This window comes from Narcine bancroftii, chromosome 13 (genome assembly GCF_036971445.1).
Source record: "Narcine bancroftii isolate sNarBan1 chromosome 13, sNarBan1.hap1, whole genome shotgun sequence".
NCBI classification, from domain to species: domain Eukaryota; kingdom Metazoa; phylum Chordata; class Chondrichthyes; order Torpediniformes; family Narcinidae; genus Narcine; species Narcine bancroftii.
The window spans coordinates 69,471,993-69,493,090 of NC_091481.1; the positions used below are offsets into that span (position 1 = coordinate 69,471,993).

Genomic DNA, 21,098 nt, shown 5'->3' on the forward strand with positions numbered 1-21,098 from the left:
AAACCATTTCTTGCCTACCACCAATGTCTATAACAAACATGGAGTCAAATGAAACCCAGTCATCAGCCCAAAACACACAGACACACAACCAGACATGACACTCATACAGACCGACAATACATAGGTAGGACAAATATTCATTGCCTCGGATTGTGCTCTTCTCACGGCTCCATGAACGATTGCGTTGACCTGGGTCTAACGTGGCCGATAAACTGGCAGTGGAACCCCTGCCTGTGCATCTCTGCTGCCTCCGCAGCAGTGGGACAGTGGGGCACTCTCTGGGACCACAGTCTCCTCCTCTGTTCGCACATCTGTGGCAGTTTCCCATGTCAGTCTGGAACATGTGACATTTTGCTTCCATCACTGTGTCATGGCACAAATTACACTGAACAAGGAAGATTTTGTTTCCTGAATACTTTTGGGTTTTGGGCCGCTAATCATGAAAATCAACTTAAAATATTCCTATCATATACCTTTTTTAAAGATATAACATTTTTGTGATTTTCTGTCATATTTTCAGTCTTCTAGCATATAGCAATCTGTTTTGGTCAGTCCAAGCATTCTTGGGCAGGCACTCAGTGCAGGTGTTATGCAAATATTGTCTTAGGGCTGGGCATGCTCCATCAGGGTAGATGTGTATGCTCACACATACAGATGCTGTGCATTATATTGATATACCTCGAACGCATGTTGAGGCACATGATCTTCAGGCAATAGCATTGTGAGTGTACTTAACAATAGCATTAGGGCACAGGAAGATTCAATCCAGCAGAAATATCTCATCAGCGTTGTAACAGCTGATACATCCTGTTACATTGTGGCAAGTAATTGCTGAAGGCTCAAAGACAAGCCTGACTACACTTATTAAGGAAGCCAATGAGCCTTCCTTCGGTTGTAAAATTGGTGACCAAGACAAACCCTGGGCTCCTCACCTTTGTTGTGCAACATGGACAGGCTCAGCGATTAAACATGTTAAATTCGATAAAAGTCCATTTAATGTTCCTCCAACTTCCTGCAATTCTGAAATGATCTGGGTTCAGCTTGAAGTTGTCTATCATAATCCCAAGGAAGCAAACCTTTTGGAAAAATCAGTGTGAGTATGATGGGGAGGGAGTTACTCACCCCGTAATAATGCCTGCACATTAGCAGCATGGCGTTGCTATTGGAAACTGTCTTACGCATATGTGGACAGTGTGTCAACACCAGCAGCCCAGCGTGGGACCAGAAACTGTGCAACAAGGCTCATGCACAGTAGCTGTTGAATCATGTAAGTATAACCAATAAATTATGTCTGAACAGCAACACTATGACAATGAAGGCTTCTGGAGGTGTTGGTTGGGACTGAGGGAGAGTTGTGCAAATCTAATGAGCCCTGGGATCTTCTAGATCCACTAGCAGTTAGGACAGACTCTGTACCACCCCACTGAAGGACAGGTGGGTCTCTCTTTACCAGCCCACCTGCCCACCAGGAAATATGAGCATCCACCAGGACCATCCTCATCCATTCACCTGTGGCTGTCCGACGTGATTCGACGTGTCTAAGACAACAGAGGGCATGGGTTTAAGACAGGAGGGGAAAGATTTAAAATGTACCTCAGCGGCAGAGTTTTCAGATAGAGGGTCCCAATCAAAATTTGAATCTGAATTTCACGAACATGTCACAAAATTCACTGTTTTGCAGCCACATTGCAGGTTCAAATATTGCTATAAATTACATAGAAAAATACATAAATTATTGCAAAAAGAGAAAGTGAGGTGCTATCTGATGGAGATGGGGAAGAAGCTGGTTTTGTACTGTTGGGTGTTCGTCTTCACAGAGTGAAGAGCGCATGGCCTGGGTGGTGGGGGTCCTTGAGGTCAGAGGCTGCTTTCTTAAGACACCGCCTCTTGTAGATGTCCTCAATGAAGATGCCTGTGACGGTGCTGGCCAGGTTCACAACTCTCTGTAGTCTTTTCCAGTCCTCCGTACCAGACAGTGATGCAACCAGTTAGAATGCTCGCCTCTATTCACCTGTAGAAATTTGCAAGTCTTTAGTAACATACCAAATCTCCTCACGAAGTATAGCTGCTGGCAAGATTGCATCGACATGGAGTCCCAGGGATAGATTCTCAGAGATGTTGACACCCAGGAATTTGAAGTTCTTTATCCTTTCCACTGCTGACCCCTTCGATGAGGACTCGTTTCCCCCTCCTGAAGTCCACAATCAGTTCCTTGGTTTTGCTGACATTGAGCGCAAGGTTGCTGTCGTTACACCATTCAACGAGCCGATCTATCTCCCTCCTGTTTGCTTCCTCATTGCTGTCTGTGATTCTGCCGACAACTGTGGTGTCATTGGCAAATTCGTAGACAGCATTGGAATCATCCCTGGCCTCACAGTCATGGGGGTATATGAGTAGAGCAGTGGGCTAAGCATGCATCCCTGAGGTGTGTCTGTGTTGATCGTCAGTGTGGAGGAGATGTTATTTGCGATACTGTACTGCATATAAATCACCCTTAAGTATGTGTGCTATGTTTCTCTATGTGTTTACAGGTTTTTTACCCTGAGGACCTGCCATTTGGTCCAATTGTATGATAATAATAATCTTGAACTAAAATTTGACCATGGATATTTGGAACGAGCAGCTAGAAGATGAGGTTAAATATCATGGTTGGACAGAAAGGCCTGCTCCGTGGTGTGTTACTCGACCCTCCCTATTAGTCGGCTCTGTTAATTACCTCTACCATTTGTTGAGAGCTGAAATCCCAGGTTATACTGATGGGATAGGCGGCAGGGGGAGGGAGGGGGATATTGTGTAGGATCAAGAGCACATGCTGCTTGATGGTTAGTACGCACCCAAGGGGCCAAAGGGCCTGTTTTCATGCTGCGAGACTCCATGACTGAAGTGGAGAAAGGAAACAGTTCTTTAGTTTGGCAGCCTCGATGGTTGGTTGAGGCAGCAGTAGCTTGTGCCCTTTGGCTGTCCTCTGTGAAAGGACAGAGCAATCAGGAAATGAGACCCCGGTGATCGATGGCTGGGAGACAAGCTCTGCACACAACCGCAGACGCTGTCCAGCAGCCAACTCTCTGCCACGTCCTTGCAGGTGACACCCACTATATCGAGAGGTTTCTACCCATCATCTCCCAACCCCCAACACGGAAACGCTGGTTCTTCTCTTGGAGATCAAAAGCTCACAGAACCACCCTAAGGAACAAGTTGAAGGTTAGCGGGGAGCCAACATTCAATGCATGAGCTGGCCCTCATTGACATGAAGGGGAACCAGTTATCGGAATCGAGATGTTAGAGGGTGCTGGAGGCTTTCTGATCGTGTCAGAGGTTTGGAGATCAGTTTGCCGATGGATTGAACAGGAATCTGAGTGGCTGTGGAGACTGAAGGAGCGCAGGAGGCAAATCCATAGATACTCAGTGTCTCGGCGGTGGGGGGGGGAATTCTCTTTTGCAGTCAGTACAAATTGGAAACAACGTCTCATCACTGATCATCATCACAGGTGCACCCCGAGGATGTGTGCTTAGCCCACTGCTCTACTCATTATACACCCACGACTGTGGCCAGGGACAATTCCAAAGCCATCTCCAAGTCTGCTGACGACACCACTGTTGACAGCAATGAGGAAGCAAACAGGAGGGAGAGAGATCGGCTCGTTGAATGATGTAACAACAGCAACCTTGTGCTCAATGTCAGCGTAACCAAGGAGGTGATTGTGGGCTGCAGGACGAAGTCAGGCGAACACGGCCCAGTCCTCATCAAGGGCTCAGTAGTGGAGAGGGTCAAGAGCTTCAAATTCCTGGGTGTCGATATTTCTGAGAATCTGTCCTGAAGCCTTCATTTTGATGCAATCACAAAGAAGGCTCACCAGTGGCTCTACTTTGTGAGATGTCTGAGAATATTCAGTACGTCACTGAAGACTCTCGTAATTTTCTGCAGGTGAACCGTGGAGAACATTCTGGCTGGTTGCATCACTGACTGGTATGGAGGGACCAACTCTCAGGACAAGAATAAACTCCAGAGGGTTGTGAACCCGGCCTGTGACATCACAGACACCAGACTTCCCTCCATCGAGGACATCGACAAGAGGCGGCGTCTTAAAACAGCAGCCTCTGTCCTCAAAGACCCCCATCAGCCAGACCATGCCCTCTTCACTGTGCTACCATTGGGGAAAGGTAGAGGAGCCTGAAGACGAGCACCCAGTGGCATAAGGACAGCTTCTACTCCTCCGTCATCAGGTTCCTGAATAATCAATGAACCAAAGACACGGCCTCATTTGTTGTGCCCTATTATTTTTACTTTTTATAGTAATGTTGTAAGATGGTTATAATATGAATGTTTGCCCTGTGACGCTGCCACAAAACAGCGAATTTCATGACTTGTTCATGACAATAAATCCTGATTCTGATTCTCTTTTTTTGACTGTTCTCTGGGCAATTTCTGCTGATTGTGAATCCTGTTACATTAAAATTAAATCAATCTCATTACTGTTTTCTGAGAAGAATGCCAACATCATAAAGGAACCCCCATCGCCCTGGTCACAACCTCCTCACGGCTACCTGTGGGCAGGAGGTACTGAAGCCTGAAGACAGATGTGTGCTAACCAGCTGAATCACAGTCTGGTAACTCCGAGTGTTAAACCCTGAAAAAGGGGCTGGACAAAGCCCAGGACATCACAGGCAAATCTCTCCCTACCATCGAGAACATCTATGGGGAACGCTGCCATTGGAGCGCAGCAATCATCAAGGACCCACACCATCCCGCACACGCTCTGTTCTTGCTGTTACCATCAGGAAAGAGGTATTGGTGCCACGAGACTCGCACCACCAGGTTCAGGAACAGCTGCTCCCCCTCCACCATCAGATTCCTCAACAACAAACTCAATCAGGGTCTTGTTTAAGGACTCTGACTTGTGATATTTTTCTCTCTGTATTGCACAGTCAGTCTGTTTACATGTGTATGTTCAGTACAGTTTATTTCTTGCACAACCAATAAGCAGTAATTCTGCCTCGCTCACAGGGAAAAGAACCTCAGGGTTGTATGTGATTCCATGTAGGTTCTCTGACAATAAATCTGTTCTTTGAACTTTAACTTTGAAAAAAAGTTTCTTTCCAACAGCTATCAGGCTCTTGAACCATCCCTTGATACACTGATCAAGCTCTGCTCCCACTCCACAGGAGGACTGTCTGCTCTATAGGAACATCACCCTTTTTTTACGCTTGAGTAACTGAATAGTTATTATCCATCTTTCAAATTTATTGTCTCTTAATTTAATTACGTATAGTCATGGCTGTTCTTGTGGTTTTATTTCACTGGCTACAGCCAGTAAGAATTTCAGAGCCTGCGCACACTGTACAATGTGGATGACAAGAACCTCATTAAATCAACCAAACTTGATTTTTGGGATCCAAAATTGCGTGGGAGACTGTTAATGTTTTGTGTCCTGCCTCCATGCCAAGATTTTCACTGTACGTGACAATAGGCAGTTCAATCACATGCATCGAGGTACAGGGAGAAAGTTTGTCTTGTGAGGAGTTGAGCGAGTCAACATGTGCACAGTACAGCAGTTGGAAACAGAGTGCAGAAGCATAGGCTTTCAGATCTGAGCAAACAATGACAGGTTCCTTTATTGTCATGTAATAAAACAGTGTAATATCACATGAAATATGCTTTATGCTGTAAAGCAGGCAGATTCGCCATCAACAGAAACAGTCGGACACCTTACAGTCAGAGGAAGAGAAGCAAAAGAGAAACCCTCCTCTGCCCCACCAGAGTCACTGAGTGTCCGTGGATTCACCTCCAGCACTCCCGTACCCTTCGCAGCCACACAGAGTCCAGTCCAAACCATCGGCAGCCCCAGCTCCAGACCTGAACCTTTGACATGGTCAGGAACCTTCAATGTCCACAGCACCCTCTCACATCCTGGTTCCGATACTTGGTACCTCTTCATCCAGTCTCTAGCAGTCCACAGCTTGGTGTGAGTCCCTCGACCGTGGTCGCCAGCAGCCCATGGCCTGCGTGGGTTCCTCCTTCAGCTGCAGACGCCTTGCTGGTCTGCCGCCATGGTCACCATCCCCGTGGATCGTCTCCTCTGCTTCTTCTCCTCAAACAGGGGGTGGCCTCCCCATTTTCTGGTGCCCTGTGCCAGTCCTCTGCTTCCAAGTCTCCAACCCCTCGAGCCTGCTGCCAATCACAGACACCGCCATCTTGGGCCCAGACCCTGCGGATCCAGGGCTTTAAAATAATCCACCGTAGGCTCCTTTAACAGGCTGCTTTACCAATACGTTGGTAGTTGGACTGGGTGGAAGAACCCAGCAAAGGAGCACTGGTAACCTTGGAAGGAGAGGAGAGCTATTATAGTGGGTGTGGAGAGAAATTCTGCCAGGAGAGAGCACAAAATGTCACCTTGATCTGGCGCCACTGTTTCTTTCCAATTCAATCAATACTTCGACTGTTTTTAGGCCACACTTTGCAGGCTCCTCCCTGTCCAGATGCATAAAAAAAAGAATTCATGGAGGTGCGTTTGAACTGGTGGGGGGGGGGGGGGGTGGGGGGGCGGGCGGCAGAGCAGCAGGAAAATGTGGTTGGGATGGACACAGTTCAGAATTTCTGGATGGTGAATGGAGCTACGGCACCAAGCCAGGATTCCCAGCGGGAAGTGACATGGTGAGAACTCATCCATTATTCACACCCAGTCGTTCCTCATCTCCCCTCAACATGTCAGTTGGTGCCTTTTCTTCCCTTGTGCTGAGAAGGGAACTGATTTCACACTGCTCTCACTGAAAGCCAACAGGCACCGGCATTTTCAGCACGCAGTTGAACTCTGTGCTTTCAAGTGGAATTCAGCGAGTGCCTTGGGCACAGGGATTGCAATCTTTTAATGGTCCATTTATTATTCATGCCACTGAGCGTGGATCCTGATCACCTTGAAGTGACAAGGCCGTATTTTACCATGCTCAGTCTGAAATGTAACATCCTACGCAGAGACTAGGGGTGGGTTCACGTCCTTTCCTCTCCCCTACTCCCTCTTTCCCACTGATAACATTTGAACATTGTGCTGGGAAAGCCTTGTCAATGTTGGCTCCAAGTGGCGTACAAAACAGGCCGCTGTCTCAGGTCCATTGAAGGAGAGGCGAGGAATTAAAATGCAGGTCAGGTGGGAATAGGTTCCAAGGTCATGACAAATGCATTCATGAAATAGCACGATATGCAGGAACCCGACAGCGTAAAACTGCCTCTCCACTCACCTCTGGATCACATCGAAAATAGCAACTACTCTTCACCGACTACAGCTCAGCCTTCAACACCATTATTCCTTCAGTGCTGGTCAACAAGCTCCAAACCCTTGGCCTCTGTACCCCACTCTGCAACTGGATCCTTGACCACCTCATCAGAAGACCCCAGTCAGTACAAATTGGAAACAACGTCTCTTCCTCACTGATCATCAACACAGGCGCACCCCGAGGATGTGTGCTTAGCCCACTGCTCTACTCATTATACACCCATGACTGTGTGGCCAAGCACAATTCCAATGCTATCTACAAGTTTGCCGACGACACCACAGTTGTCGGCAGAATCACAAATGGCATACAGGAGGGAGATAGATAGGCTCATTGAGTGGTGTCACAACAACCTTGCGCCCAATGTTAGCAAAACCAAGGAGATGATTGTGGACCTCAGGAGGAAACCAGGCGAACACGACCCAGTCCTCATCGAGGGGGTCAGCAGTGGAGAGGGTCAAGAACTTCAAATTCCTTGGGTGTCAACATCTCCGAGGATCTGTCCTGGAGCCTCCATGTCAATGCAATCACAATGAAGGCTCTCCAGTGGCTATACTGGGGTTTGAGGAAATTTGATACATCGCCAAAGACTCTTGAAAACTTCTACAGGTGGACCAAGGAGAGCATTCTAGCTGGTTGCATCACTGTCCGGTATGGAGGTGCAAACCTCAGGTCAGGAAAAAACTCCAGATGGTTATAAACTCGACCTGTGACATCACAGGCACCAGACCTCATTCAATCTAGGACATCAACATATAAGAAAGCAGCCTCTATCCTCAAAGACCCTTGCCACCCAAGCCATGCCCTCTTCACTCTGCTACCATCATGAAAAAGGTACAGGAGCCTGAAGATGAGCACCCAGTGACACAAAGACAGCTCCTTCCCCTCTGCCATCAGCTTCCTAATGATCAATGAACCGCAGGCAGTGCCTCACTTTGATTTTTTCTTGCGCTATTTTTAATTTATTCGTACAGTGGTTTATGTAAATGTTTGCCTTGTGATGCTGCCAAAAAAACAACGAATTTCGTGACTTGTTCATGACAATAAAATCTAATTCTAAAAATGTGGTTAGGCCACATTTGGGACATTGTGTACAGCTCTGGTGTGCATTATAGGAATGATGTGGAGGCTTTGGAGAGAGTGCAGAAGAGAGTGCAGGAGAGAGTGCAGAAGAGATTCACAAAGATATTCAATACACAAAAGTGCTGCCACATGGAATTCTTTCTGCAGTAAAGGTATGTAACCAAAGTTTTGGCCCTGAGCCTTTAATCAAGTCACACCTCATTGGATGGGAAGGGCCAAGCATTGGCCCACGGAGTCATGCAAAATGGAGTCTGGCCCTTCAGCCCCTGGGGTTTACACTAACCATGAGGGACTCACTTATATTAATCCGATGCTGCCAGATACCACGAATCATCCTGCACACTGGGGGCGATGGCCAGTAACCCACCTCCCTGCACCTCTCAGGAACATTGCAGGAGAACCACCCTAGTCACAGGGAAAATGTGCCAACACAGACAGCACCCAAGGTTGGCATTAACTGTGCCACTGGAGCTGTGAGCCAGCAGTTGTGCCTCGGTCATACAGCACCAGGCAGGCCCACCTCATCTATGCTAACCATGTGGGCATTCTGGATGGGTCCCATTTGCCTGTGTTTGGTCCATTCCCTTGTAAACTCTTCCTATCCATAAATCTTTGGAGCATTGTAATTGTGCCTGCTTGGACAGTGGTTGAGACAACGACAGGAACAGTGAAAGGTGGTCTCTTGCAAGATTTCACTGGGCCGACAGCAGAGTCCACACAGACCATCTATATGGATGTCACGGTTACAGCGCCATCGACCCGGCTTCGAATCCCGCGCTCCTGTAAGGAGTTTGTATCTGTGTTGGTTTCCCTGAGTGCTCCAGTTTCCTCCCGCCCTCCAAAAACACTCAAGGGGTTGTAAGTCAATTGGGTGTTGCAGGCTCATGTGCTAAAAGGGCCTGTTACCGTGATCTAGGTCAAAATTAAAATTAAAATTTAAATGCCAGCCAGCATGACAACCTCATCCTCAGCAAGGAAGGTCTGATGGAATCAATTCTATTGTTCTTTCAGCTGCCAGTAAGACAGGGGGTTGCCATGCCAACACACACATCAGTCAATTTAGAATCAGAATTTATTGTCATGAACATGTCACGAAAACTGTTGTTTTGTGGCAGCATCACGGTGCAAATATTTATATTAACCACCTTACAAAATAAAGAAAAAGTGCAGGAAAAGTGAGGTCGTGTCTATGGTTCATTCAGGAATCTAATGGCGGTGGGGTGGGGGGGAAGAAGCTGTCCTTGTGCCGCTGGGTGCTCGTCTTCAGCCTTCTGTACCTGTTTCCCTGATGGTAGCAGAGCAGGGCCTGGGTAGTGGAGGTCTTTGAGGATAGAGGCTGCTTTCTTAAGACATCGCCTCTTGTAGACGTCCTCCATGGAGTGAGAACTGGTGCCCGTGATGTCGCAGGTTGAGTTAACCACCCTCTGGAGTTTATTCTTTTCCTGAGTGTTGGCACCTCTGTACCAGGCAGTGATGCAACCAGCCAGAAGGCTCTCCTTGGTTGAAGTTTTCGAGAGTCTTCGCAGAGATACTGAATCTCTTCAAACACCTTACAAAGTGTAGTTGTTGGCGAGCCTTCTTCAGGATTGCATCAATGTGCAGGCTCCAGGACAGATCCTCGGACATGTTGACACCCAGGAATTTGAAGTTCTTGACCCTTACCACTGCTGAGCCCTTGATGAGGACTAAGTTGTGTTCTCCTGGTTTCCCCTTCCTGAAGTCCACAGTCATCTCCTTGGTTTTGTTAACGTTGAGTGCGATTTCATGGAGAAGAAGGCCAGGCTCCATCTAACTTTTATCCAATTGATGCAAATTTAAAATCAGCTTTCAGATTTGTTGTCAGAGTACATACATGACATCACATACAACCCTGAGATTCTTTTTCTTGCGGGCCGGGCAGAATTACCACCTATTGGTAGTGCAAAAAAAATGCACTCAACATGTAAACAGATAAAGAAATGTAAACAAACTGACTGTGCAATTTAGTGAGGGAAAAAAATCAATGTCAGAGTCCTTAAATGAGTCCCTGATTGAGTTTGTCATTGAGGAGTCTGATGGTGGAGGGGGAGCAGCTGTTCCTGAACTTGGTGGTGCGAGTCTTGTGGCACCGAAACCTCTTTCCTGATGGCAGCAACGAGAACAGAGCATGTGCTGGGTGGTGTGGGTCCTTGATGATCGCTGCTGCTCTCCGACGGCAGCGCTCCCTATAGATGTTGTCAATTTGTAGATGCTGTAGAAGGTTTTACCCTTGATGCCCTGGGCTGTGACTACTACCTTTTGCAGTGCTTCACACTCAGGAGGTATCGGTGTCCCCAAAATGCCAAGTCAGCTAGAGTCATGTGAGAGGATGATTCTGGCATCTCTCCATTGGCACCGACAAAGGCACAGCCCACCCGGAGACCTGGCAATGAGGGGGAGGATTGCCGCCGGGCACGTAGAAGTAAGGGCCTGTCTAGTTTAGATTGGTGTTGATTAACGTATCAAATACATTAAACATTCATTAATTAACCAAAATATTAATGCATAAATTCAACTTGTTTAATGGTCATGCTGGGACAGTTGCAAATAACTAAAGATCGTAAGGGGTCCTAGGATATGTGTTGCCTGGCAACGGCAGCCAGCTGAAATTCCATTCACCCTGGCCAAGGACAAGTAGAGGATCTGGAACGTGTGTGGCTGATCCTGGCTGGTAACTTCCAACAGTCATGTTTCTCTCTAGAGTCATATGATTTACAAGAATTAGGGGAAATAAAAAATCCCTGAGAGTAGGGGGACACGACTGTGGGATTGGTCCACAACATGGTGTATCACGTTGATGGCCATTGCACAGCTTAATGCTGTTGGGATAATGCTTGCTGCCTAGGAGGTGACTGCTTTGGGATTTGTTAATAGCAGATAACGTTGGAGAATTTAAACCCATGTCTTTGTATGTTGGGGGAGCTCCTTGATCCTCTGTGGAGGTGATGGACCTCCCACAGGCCTGTGGGTCAAATTAAAGGAGTTGGGTAAAGAAAAGTCAGTCCTCCATTCATCAGGCGAGTGCACTGTTGGTTCGGCTCTCATCCCAGAACCTGGATCAAGGATCAACACCGATCCTCCATAAGCAACAACGTGGGTCAATTGTCACACATGCCAAGGTACAGAGAGAGCAAATCTACTTGGCAACAGCCCGGCTGGCCAACCCATGCATAGAACATAAGATAAAAACACAGCACAGAGAGAGGTTAGTCAGAACAGAGCAGAGGTAACGTCATTTCACTAGTGACATCTGTTTAGGAGTCTGATACCAGTCGGAACAAAATTCTCCTTAAATTTGGTGGTGCGTGAACCTTCAAACAGCACTTTTGTGCCTTGCATTGCTGTAACTGTGAATTTTTATTATCTAATTAAGGTAAGTTAAGTTACCCTCCACTACACATTAATAACACCTTGTGGAGAGAGTGGAGAGCACCAAGTTCTTCGGAGTCCACTTAATTAGTGACCTAACCTGGTCACACAACATCTCCACACTTGTCAGGAAGGCCCAAAAGCGACTGCACTTCCTGAGAAGACTGAAGCGGGCAAGGCTACCGGCCACCATCATGTCAACCTTCTACATGAGCTCGATCGAGAGTGCCCTGGCTGGCAGCATCACGATGGGGGACAGTTGCTGCAGAGAAATGGACTGGCGTTCAATCCATGGACCATAAGAGTTGCAGAGAGGATCACTGGAGTCACCCTCCCTCCATCGCCGTGATCTACTGGGATCATTGTCTGAAGAGGGTGTGCAAAATTATTGAGGGCCCCTTCCGCCCTGCACACAACTTCTTTCAGCTGCTCCCGCTGGGAAAGAGATACAGGAGGATCAGAGCCAGCCCCACCAGGCTGAGGAACGGCTTCTTCCCACAGGCAACCAAAGGAACTATTCACACTAACCATCTGAGTCTCACACACACACCCATATATATATTGTATATATATTTGCCCTATGTATCTATCGCTTCTATGTCTGTGTGTTATATCTGATTGTGCACTTTGCATCGAGGACCGGAGACACTGTTTTGTCAGGTTGTACTTGTACCAAGGGATGATTATAAAGGTGATGGATGGTTCATGTGAAGGAATCCAATCAGCTGTAGGTCATAGTTCCCACTGTGTCCTGCTGATGCACCAGCAGGATCTGTTGAACTTGGTAATAAACCTGAGTGACTCCATTTTGCTGTTTTCAACCCAATGTTGTGGAATTGGCCTTTGGGTTTGACTGATCTGGACACAGTTAAACCCTCCTTCCCCTCCCTCTCTCCCCCATCCGCTGACTGTTACTCCACGGACGCGGGAGAAGAGTTTCAATCTCGATAACAGGCTCCCAGTCCGTAACATTTCCCTCTGTGGATTCTGTCTGACCTGGTGTGCGCGCCACTGGCCTCTGCTTGCTCAAGGTTCCAGTGGCTGCAGTTGGTGTGCTTCACTGGAGTTGGTTTTGCCGTGGAGGCTGCTATGACAGGGTTGCTAATAACACAGCCTTGTCTGCATAGCAGGTTATCGCTTAACAGAGACACAGGAAGCAAACAAGAAAGGGGCCAGCCTCCGTCAAGCGAAGGCGGATGTGGCCGCACTTCTGGTGACTCAACCTGGGATAGGTGGGGAACAATGTCTCTGCCCTCACATTCAGTGCCAGCACTTATCAGTCTCCCTCCGCACCAGTGGCTCTCAACCTTTCTTCCCCCACTCACATCTCGCCTTAAGTAATCTCTTACTAACCACAGAGCACCTATGGCCTAGGTTGCTGAGTAGCCTGGGTACCGAGGCCTCGCAAAACCCACTCTAACTTGACTTGCTCCTTACGCTGATTGCAATTTTTATTACCAAGAATAGATTTTATTCACAGTAAATTGTTTACCAAAGAAAAGCCATTTCTTCCCACCTTTCACTTTGTTTCCGTCACGGCACAGTTACATTCAGTTCCGTTTACACCATTACTGCCACCGTGGCACTGTTTTGTTACACCCCCTTCTCTGTTGTTTGAGGGGCTGCCCCCTCGGTCTCAGCCCCTCAGTGCACGGTGATGGCAGGACTCTAGATTGTGGTCCTTCCCCACACCGGCCTCGCATTAGCTGGCTGTGATTGGACAGATACGTGGATCGGATGGGTTTAGAGCAACGGTTCTCAGTCAAAACACAATGCTGGAGAAACTCAGCAGGTCAAAGAGCGTCTTTAAATACATTTTAAATTTAGACATATAGCACTGTAACAGGCCAATTCAGCCCCATGAGTCTGTATCCCCCACCCCAATTTACACCCCATTAACCTACACCCGGTATGTTTTGAAGGGTGGGAGGAAGCTGGAGTCCCCGAAGGAAACCCACGCAGACACAGGGGGAACGTACCAACTCCTTACAGACAACCCGAGATTCGAATCCTGGTCCGGTCCCGATCACTGGCGCTGTAAAGGCATTGCACTAACCACTATGAGAACCATGCAAAGATAAAAGATACATAAACGACGTTTCGGCTTCATCAACGTATGGAAAAATGTCGACGGGTGCCTGGGCGAAAAGGTGATAGGGAGGGGTGGGGGGAGGAGCACAGTCCCAAAGCCAGGAGGTAATAGGTGGAGAAGGGAAGGAGTACAGAACAGTAAACAGGGGGAGGAGGGATGGCTAGGTGAATAGAGGGAAGGGGGTGAACAGAGAGGGAAGGGGGTGAACAGAGAGGGAAGGGGGTGAACAGAGAGGGAAAAGGGTGAATAGAGAAGGAAGGGGGGTGAACAGAGAGGGAAGGGGGAAAAAAGAGAGGGAAAGGGGTGAATAAAGAAGGAAGGGGGTGAACAGAGAGGGAAGGGGTGAACAGAGAAGGAAAGTGGTGAATAGAGAAGGAAGGGGGTGAACAGAGAGGGAAGGGGATGAATAGAGACGGAAGGGGGAGGACCGAGAGGGAAAGGGTTGGACAGAGAGGGAAGGAGTGGACAGAGAGGGAAGGGGGTGAATAGAGATGGAAGGGGAGGACAGAGAGGGAAAGGGTTGGACAGAGAGGGAAAGAGTGAACAGAGAGGGAAGGGGGTGGAGAGCTGACAGGGGGAAGGGAAGGGAGGGGGGAAGGTTGTTGTAGAGCTTGAGAGCAGCAGGGATTATAGATGGGGAGCAGTGAGAGAGACTCTCACAGAACCTTCGGAAAGCAAAGGAGAACTTCTTCAGGGTACTTATCCCTTGAAGAGATTTCACTGAGTTTTGCCACAGTCGGAGTAAAACACAACGGTCTGGAGATACTGTGGTTGAAGTAAAAACACAACTCTTTGCCATGGGTGCTCTGTGGTTAGAGAGGGATTACTTAAGGTGGTATGTGAAAAGGTTGCTCTACACTCATGACTGTACAGCTAAACGTTGGTCCAACTCCGTCTTCAGATCTGCTGGCAACATCACAGAAGTGGATTGGGTATTATGGGTGGAATCATGGAAAGAGATCGATTGGTGCCAAGTTAACAACCTTTGCCTCAACATCAATAAAATGAAGATGACCGCTGAATTTTGCTTCTCTTTCTCTCTTACTGTAAGTGGCGTCAGGCGACACTAATGGCAACTCTTTCAAGATTCAAGATTCTTAATATCATGTAATAAAACAGAAAATGTAATATTACACAAAATTTTCTTTAGTCTTCTATAAGACAGACAATGATTTGTCATCAGCAGAAATTGCCCAGCACCCCTTACAGAACCATAGTTTGTAGCACAGGCCTTCTAGTCTGTGCCGAATTATTATTCTGCCCAGTCCCACTGACCTGTACCCAGACCATAGCCCTCCATACCCCTCCCATCCATGTATCTGTCCAAATTCTTCTTAAATGTTACAATTGAACCTCAGCTGGCAGCTCGTTCCACACTCCCACCACTCTCTGGGAGTGATGTTAACCCATGTCCACTGGTTTGTATCTCAGTGTTATCTCAGTGGAAAAAGCCACCCACATTTACTCTGTCTGTCCCCCTTGTAATTTTAAATACCTCCATCAAATCTCTCCTTATTCTTCTGCGCTCCAGGGAATAAAGTCCTAACCTGCTTAACCTTTCCTTGTAACTCAGTTCCTCAAGTCCTGGCAACATCCTTGTTAATCTGCTCTGCACTCAATCTCCTGTAGTTTGGTGACCAAATCTGCACACAATACTCCAGAACTGGACTCACCAATGTCTTATACAACTTGACCATCACCTCCCAACTCCTGTACTTCAATGAGGGTTTGTAGGTTAATTGAATGTAATTGGCTGGCACAGGCATGTGGGCCAGAAGGGCCTGTTACCGTGCTGTATGTTTAAATGTAAAATTTAAATTCAAACATCAAACAACATGGGCCAAGGAGGCTGTGTACTGTGCTGGAATGTTTTATGAATTTGCTCAGTGATTCCTGCCTCTTGGAAAAAGAATTCCAAATTTTTGCTGCTCTCCGGAAATACCAATATTTGTATTAACAAACTGAGAAATAAATTTGTGAGATGTTGCTGAGGGAAGGTTAGCCCTGAACACACAGAGAGTGTCATATGCAGAAGTACAGTGTACAGATGCAATGAAATTAACACAGATGCAAGGGTCGGCAGTAGGTTAGAGGGGCTGATTGGCCTGTCTCTGAGTGGTTAAAGCTGTGCTCCCATTGCCAGCCTTGTGGCTTGTCAGACATTTCTGTTCGGCACACAAGCGATGGGGGTGGGGCCAAGGCAGATTAGAGTGTGGGGACAAGATCTCCCTCACCCCAGAGATTCAGTCAGTATCTTCATTCTACAACTGGGGTGGCCCGGTGAGCCTGGCGGTTAGCACTACACTGTTACAGCACCTGGGACCCAGGTTCGAATCCGCCGCTGTCTGTAAGGAGTTTGTATGTTCTCCCCGTGTCTGCGTGGGTTTTCCCCTGGAGGGTTCCGGTTTCCTCCTACCCTTCAAAACGTACCGGGGCTTGTAGGTTAATTGGTATATTTGCGGGCCACGAGGTCATGGGCCGGAAAGGCCTGATATCATACTGTATGACTAAATATAAAACAGAAAGCAAGCAGATCAGGCAAACGTTGCTTCGGAGCTTCAATTCCGAAAGGAGAACTCAGGGCAGCTGCGGCCTTTGTGCAACGGATGCTGGAAAACCAGGAAGATGTACAGAAAATTTCCCACAATTTTACATTTCTTCCTTTCAAAGCTCCAGCTAACCAGCTGGGGGTCTCATAGAAACGTTTCGAATGCTGAAAGGATTGGACAGAGTAGATGTGAGTAGGATGTTTCCCTTGGTGGGTGAGTCCAGGACAAGAGGGCACAGTCTTAGAATTAGAGGGCACCCATTTAAAACAGAGATGAGGAGAAATTTCTTTAGCCAGAGTGTCATGAATTTCTGGAATTTGTTGCCACGTCCAGCTGTGGCAACAAAGTGAACTCCCCCAGATCACTGGGGGAGTTTAAGGAGGAGATCGATGGGTATCTAATTAGTCAGGGTATCAAGGGATATGGGGAAAAGGCCGGAAAATGGTAATTGATGTGAGAATGGTTTTAGCTCATGGTGGAATGGTGGAGCAGACTCGATGGGCCGAATGGCCTACTTCTGTTCCTTTACCTTGTGATCTTGGAGATACTCGGGAATTGTTTTCACCAAATGTATTGGAACTTCACCTAGATGTCACTGCAGATTTAACCAATCTGTAAATTCCCCAAAGTAACCACAGATTTAATCGATTTGTACCTTCCCCGAAGTCACTGCAGATTTAACCGATCTGTAAATCCCCTGAACAATATTCCTCTGCCCCATCAGCACACGGTGACCCTTGTGCAGATGATCTACAAAACACAGTTGCTTAGCCTCTCTGCCCTCCCATGCCCGCCATCTCTCCTACCAGTAGGGGACGGGCCGTTGAAGCATTCAGCTCCACTCCAGGTTATATACTATTCCGGCCCATTTCTGTTCCTTCAGCGACACCATGCCTGAGCCCTGGTACTCTTGCATTGGAAGAATTGATGCAGTCCTCCAAGGTGCATGATCTCGACATGGACAATAACCCCTGGCCTCGCTGCTGGTTCCGTAATCCCAGAAAGGAATGGCCTTCCTGAAGATCCATGGCTATTAAGGAATATCTACAGGCAAACACTTCCGAGAGCTTCGCCTTCATTTGTGTTCTCTCTCAGTGTATCTGCTTATAAATTCTCAGATTATAAATTCTCCCTGGGAATTAGCCTTGTAACAGCACTGAGTTCCCATAGCTTACAAACAAATAAAGGACACCCTCACTCGTTTCCTTCAGCCACCGTGAATTCGACTTTCTTTTATCATTATTAGACACAACACAGAATCAAAACACCTCCCAGCTAAACCCCTCTGACCTTCTCATGGCTCACTGCCACACGGGTGATCCTGACCCTCTCACTCTCCTCCTTCCCCTGCGTGAAATCAATCACCCGTAGACTGACACTTAACACACCCACACAGGCGCGCTATTACCCCGCGCGTCACATCGCTTACATCATCAGCGGCGGCCGGCACTGCTCCCAACGAAGGTAAGCACCCAAACGCAATAGCCTCTCACCAATTGCAAGGATTGTGCGACATGATGTCACGGGCAATTCCACTGATCCTCTCAGCGCAAAGTCTGGGCTGCGAGGAGATGGAATCAGGGGCCTGTCTACCTCTGGGTCTGACCCAGAGGTCCGCTTATCATTAGGTCCTGAACACAGCAGTACTGGGGTCAGACAAGCAGCATGGCCACGCGCTCGATGCGAAGGTTCATCTACAACCTCCTACCTGGACATGCTCATCTCTGTCTGAGGGCGCCTGGCCTTCTCCAAGCCGAGCTTGGTGAAGATCCCCACCAGCACCATGATAGCCACCACGCCGCAGATGATGTAGACAATCATGTTGGTCCTGTCCTTGGCTGGGTCTTCGATGTTATCGTTCACTTTAACGGGGGGCTTGCCCGTGTTGACCCAGTTCGGGGTATCATAGTTACTGCATGTGGACTGGTCCAGTCGGTCGTGCTGGAACTCACAGCAGAATCGGTAGCCGCATGTCCCGCAGCAATAAAGATAGGTCCCCGCGTTGCAGTTGAACGGTGGGTCCCACTGTCCCATCACATCGTAGTAACCCAGACACATGTCCGAGTTTGTGGGCGCCTCTGTGGACCCTGCGCCGTTGACGGAAAGGGAGGCCTCGGTGCCATTTTCTGGATGCACTTTCCCGCTGTGAGCTCTGGCCCACATCAGCGCCTGACCCATCAGGAAGTAGCCCCATAGTCCAACCATCAAGTGCAACTCCATGGAGACTTTCATCCAAAGCTCGGGGGTTGGTGAAGGGGTGGGAGAGGGGGGGAATCAAAGATGCTGCCTCTGTGAACGAAGGGCAAATCTACCGAGCTCAGAGAGTTGCAGAGAACCAGAGGCAGCGATGTGCAGCCTCCCAGAAGCCCTTCTCTGTGTGTGTGTATGTGTGTGAGGAGGCTTGGAGAGCTGCCAGATCTCTTACTCTGCTGTTGTAAAGTGCTGGAAGCAGAGACGGTAAATCACATCGTTGGCTGCACTCTGGAAGAAAGAGAACAGACAGAGGCCCATAAAATAACACTGTCATATTCAATAAGTGGAGTGCCATTACCTCAGGATCATTCGCAGCAACTAACGCTCAGCATCTGGGCTCCGATTGCTTTTGCCCATTTAAATTTAGACGTACAACACGATAACAGGCCCTTCTGGCCCACAAGGCTTTCCCACCCAAGTCGACCTACAAACCCTATTTTCTAGAGGGTGGGAGGAAACCGGAGCCCCTAGAGGAAACCCATGCAGACATGGGGAGGACGTATAAATTCATTATAGACAGCGGCGGTTACACCCTTTGCTGTAGCGTTGCGCTAACCGCTATGCCAACCATGCTTAAAAATCGTTCTTATTTTCCATTCATCCCTTCCTCCCTCCTCACGAGCCATTCCCCAAACACAGACACTGCAGGTTTACACGCGCAAATACACACGCACACTCACAAGCATGCATACGTGCGTACACGCACACTCACACAGACACACATGTACATACACACGCACGTGTACATATACACACGCGGGCAGACACACGCATGCCCACGTAAACACACGCACGCGCACACACATCCACACGTGCACACACAGACATGCATGTACAAACACACATCCACACGCGTGTGCATGACTGGGAAAGGGGTCTGTGAGGAGAAAGGACGATGTTGCCTCAGGGAGCATGGGTTATTTCACCTGCAGACAAATAGAAACCAGTCCTGTGGCTTTGCCAGTGCCAGACCATCTGCAGTGGGAATACAGTCTCCAACCTCATCCTCACTGAATCTTTGACTCTCCCCTACATTTGCAGCAACCCTCCCCAGGTTCTCCCCAGGGAGAACATGCAAACTCCACACAGACAGTGCTGGAGGTCTGTCAGTTGCTCCCCTTGTGCGTTATTCGGTTTCTCCTCGGAGGCACATTGTCCTCCTCGGCCACCTCTTGTGGGAGTCCCGTCCTCTCTCTGGGGAAAAATGCACCCCCTATTGCTTTCAATTCATGCCTCTCTTGAATTTATGAGCCCTATTTCAAGATACCCTTGTTGAACATAGAACATTGCAGCAGAGAACAGCCCCTTCAGCCCATGATGTTGTGCCAATCTATTCGACAATGTGATTCTTCCCTTCCTCACAACCATTAAACTCCATTTATCTTTTGTCTCTGTTTCTCTTCTTTGGTTTGGCTTCGCGGACGAAGATTTATGGAGGGGGTAAAAAGTCCACGTCAGCTGCAGGCTCGTTTGTGGCTGACAAGTCCGATGCGGGACAGGCAGACACGATTGCAGCGGTTGCAAGGGAAAATTGGTTGGTTGGGGTTGGGTATTGGGTTTTTCCTCCTTTGCCTTTTGTCAGTGAGGTGGGCTCTGCGCTCTTCTTCAAAGGAGGTTGCTGCCTGCCAAACTGTGAGGCGCCAAGATGCACGGTTTGAGGCGTTATCAGCCCACTGGCGGTGGTCAATGTGGCAGGCACCAAGAGATTTCTTTAGGCAGTCCTTGTACCTTTTCTTTGGTGCACCTCTGTCACGGTGGCCAGTGGAGAGCTCGCCATATAACACGATCTTGGGAAGGCGATGGTCCTCCATTCTGGAGACGTGACCCACCCAGCGCAGCTGGATCTTCAGCAGCGTGGACTCGATGCTGTCGACCTCTGCCATCTCGAGTACTTCGACGTTAGGGATGAAAGCGCTCCAATGGATGTTGAGGATGGAGCGGAGACAACGCTGGTGGAAGCGTTCTAGGAGCCGTAGGTGGTGCCGGTAGAGGACCCATGATTCGGAGCCGAACAGGAGTGTGGGTATGACAACGGCTCTGTATACGCTTATCTTTGTGAGGTTTTTCAGTTGGTTGTTTTTCCAGACTCTTTTGTGTAGTCTTCCAAAGGCGCTATTTGCCTTGGCGAGTCTGTTGTCTATCTCATTGTCGATCCTTGCATCTGAGAGTTTCTAAGAGTCTCTTAAATGCCCTTAATGTTCCAGCCTCCAGCAATGCATTCCAGGCTCCCGCAACTCTCTGTGTAAAAAAATCTTCCCCTAAACTGTTCTTTCCTCACCTAATACAGATATATTTCCCACAGTTTCCCCGGGATAAAGGCACTAACCGCCCACCTTATCTACACCTCTCAGAATCCTTAGACCTCTATCAAATCTCCTCTCATCCTTCATCGCTCCAAAGAGAAAAGTCCCAGCTCTGCTCACCTTCCCCCATAAGACATTTTCCGATCCAGGCAACATCCTGATAAA

General features: G+C 48.2%; 1 protein-coding gene across 1 annotated transcript in view; it reads right to left on the reverse strand.

Moving 5' to 3' along the window:
- The window catches only part of LOC138749064 (protein shisa-9-like), a 52,951-nt gene extending 34,342 nt beyond the window's left edge, over window positions 1–18,609 (reverse strand). Inside the window, exon 1 of the mRNA XM_069910124.1 lies at window positions 18,086–18,609. Coding sequence (XP_069766225.1) covers window positions 18,086–18,609 — 524 coding nt within the window. The remainder of the gene's footprint in view (window positions 1–18,085) is intronic.
- Window positions 18,610–21,098: the final 2,489 nt, after the last annotated feature.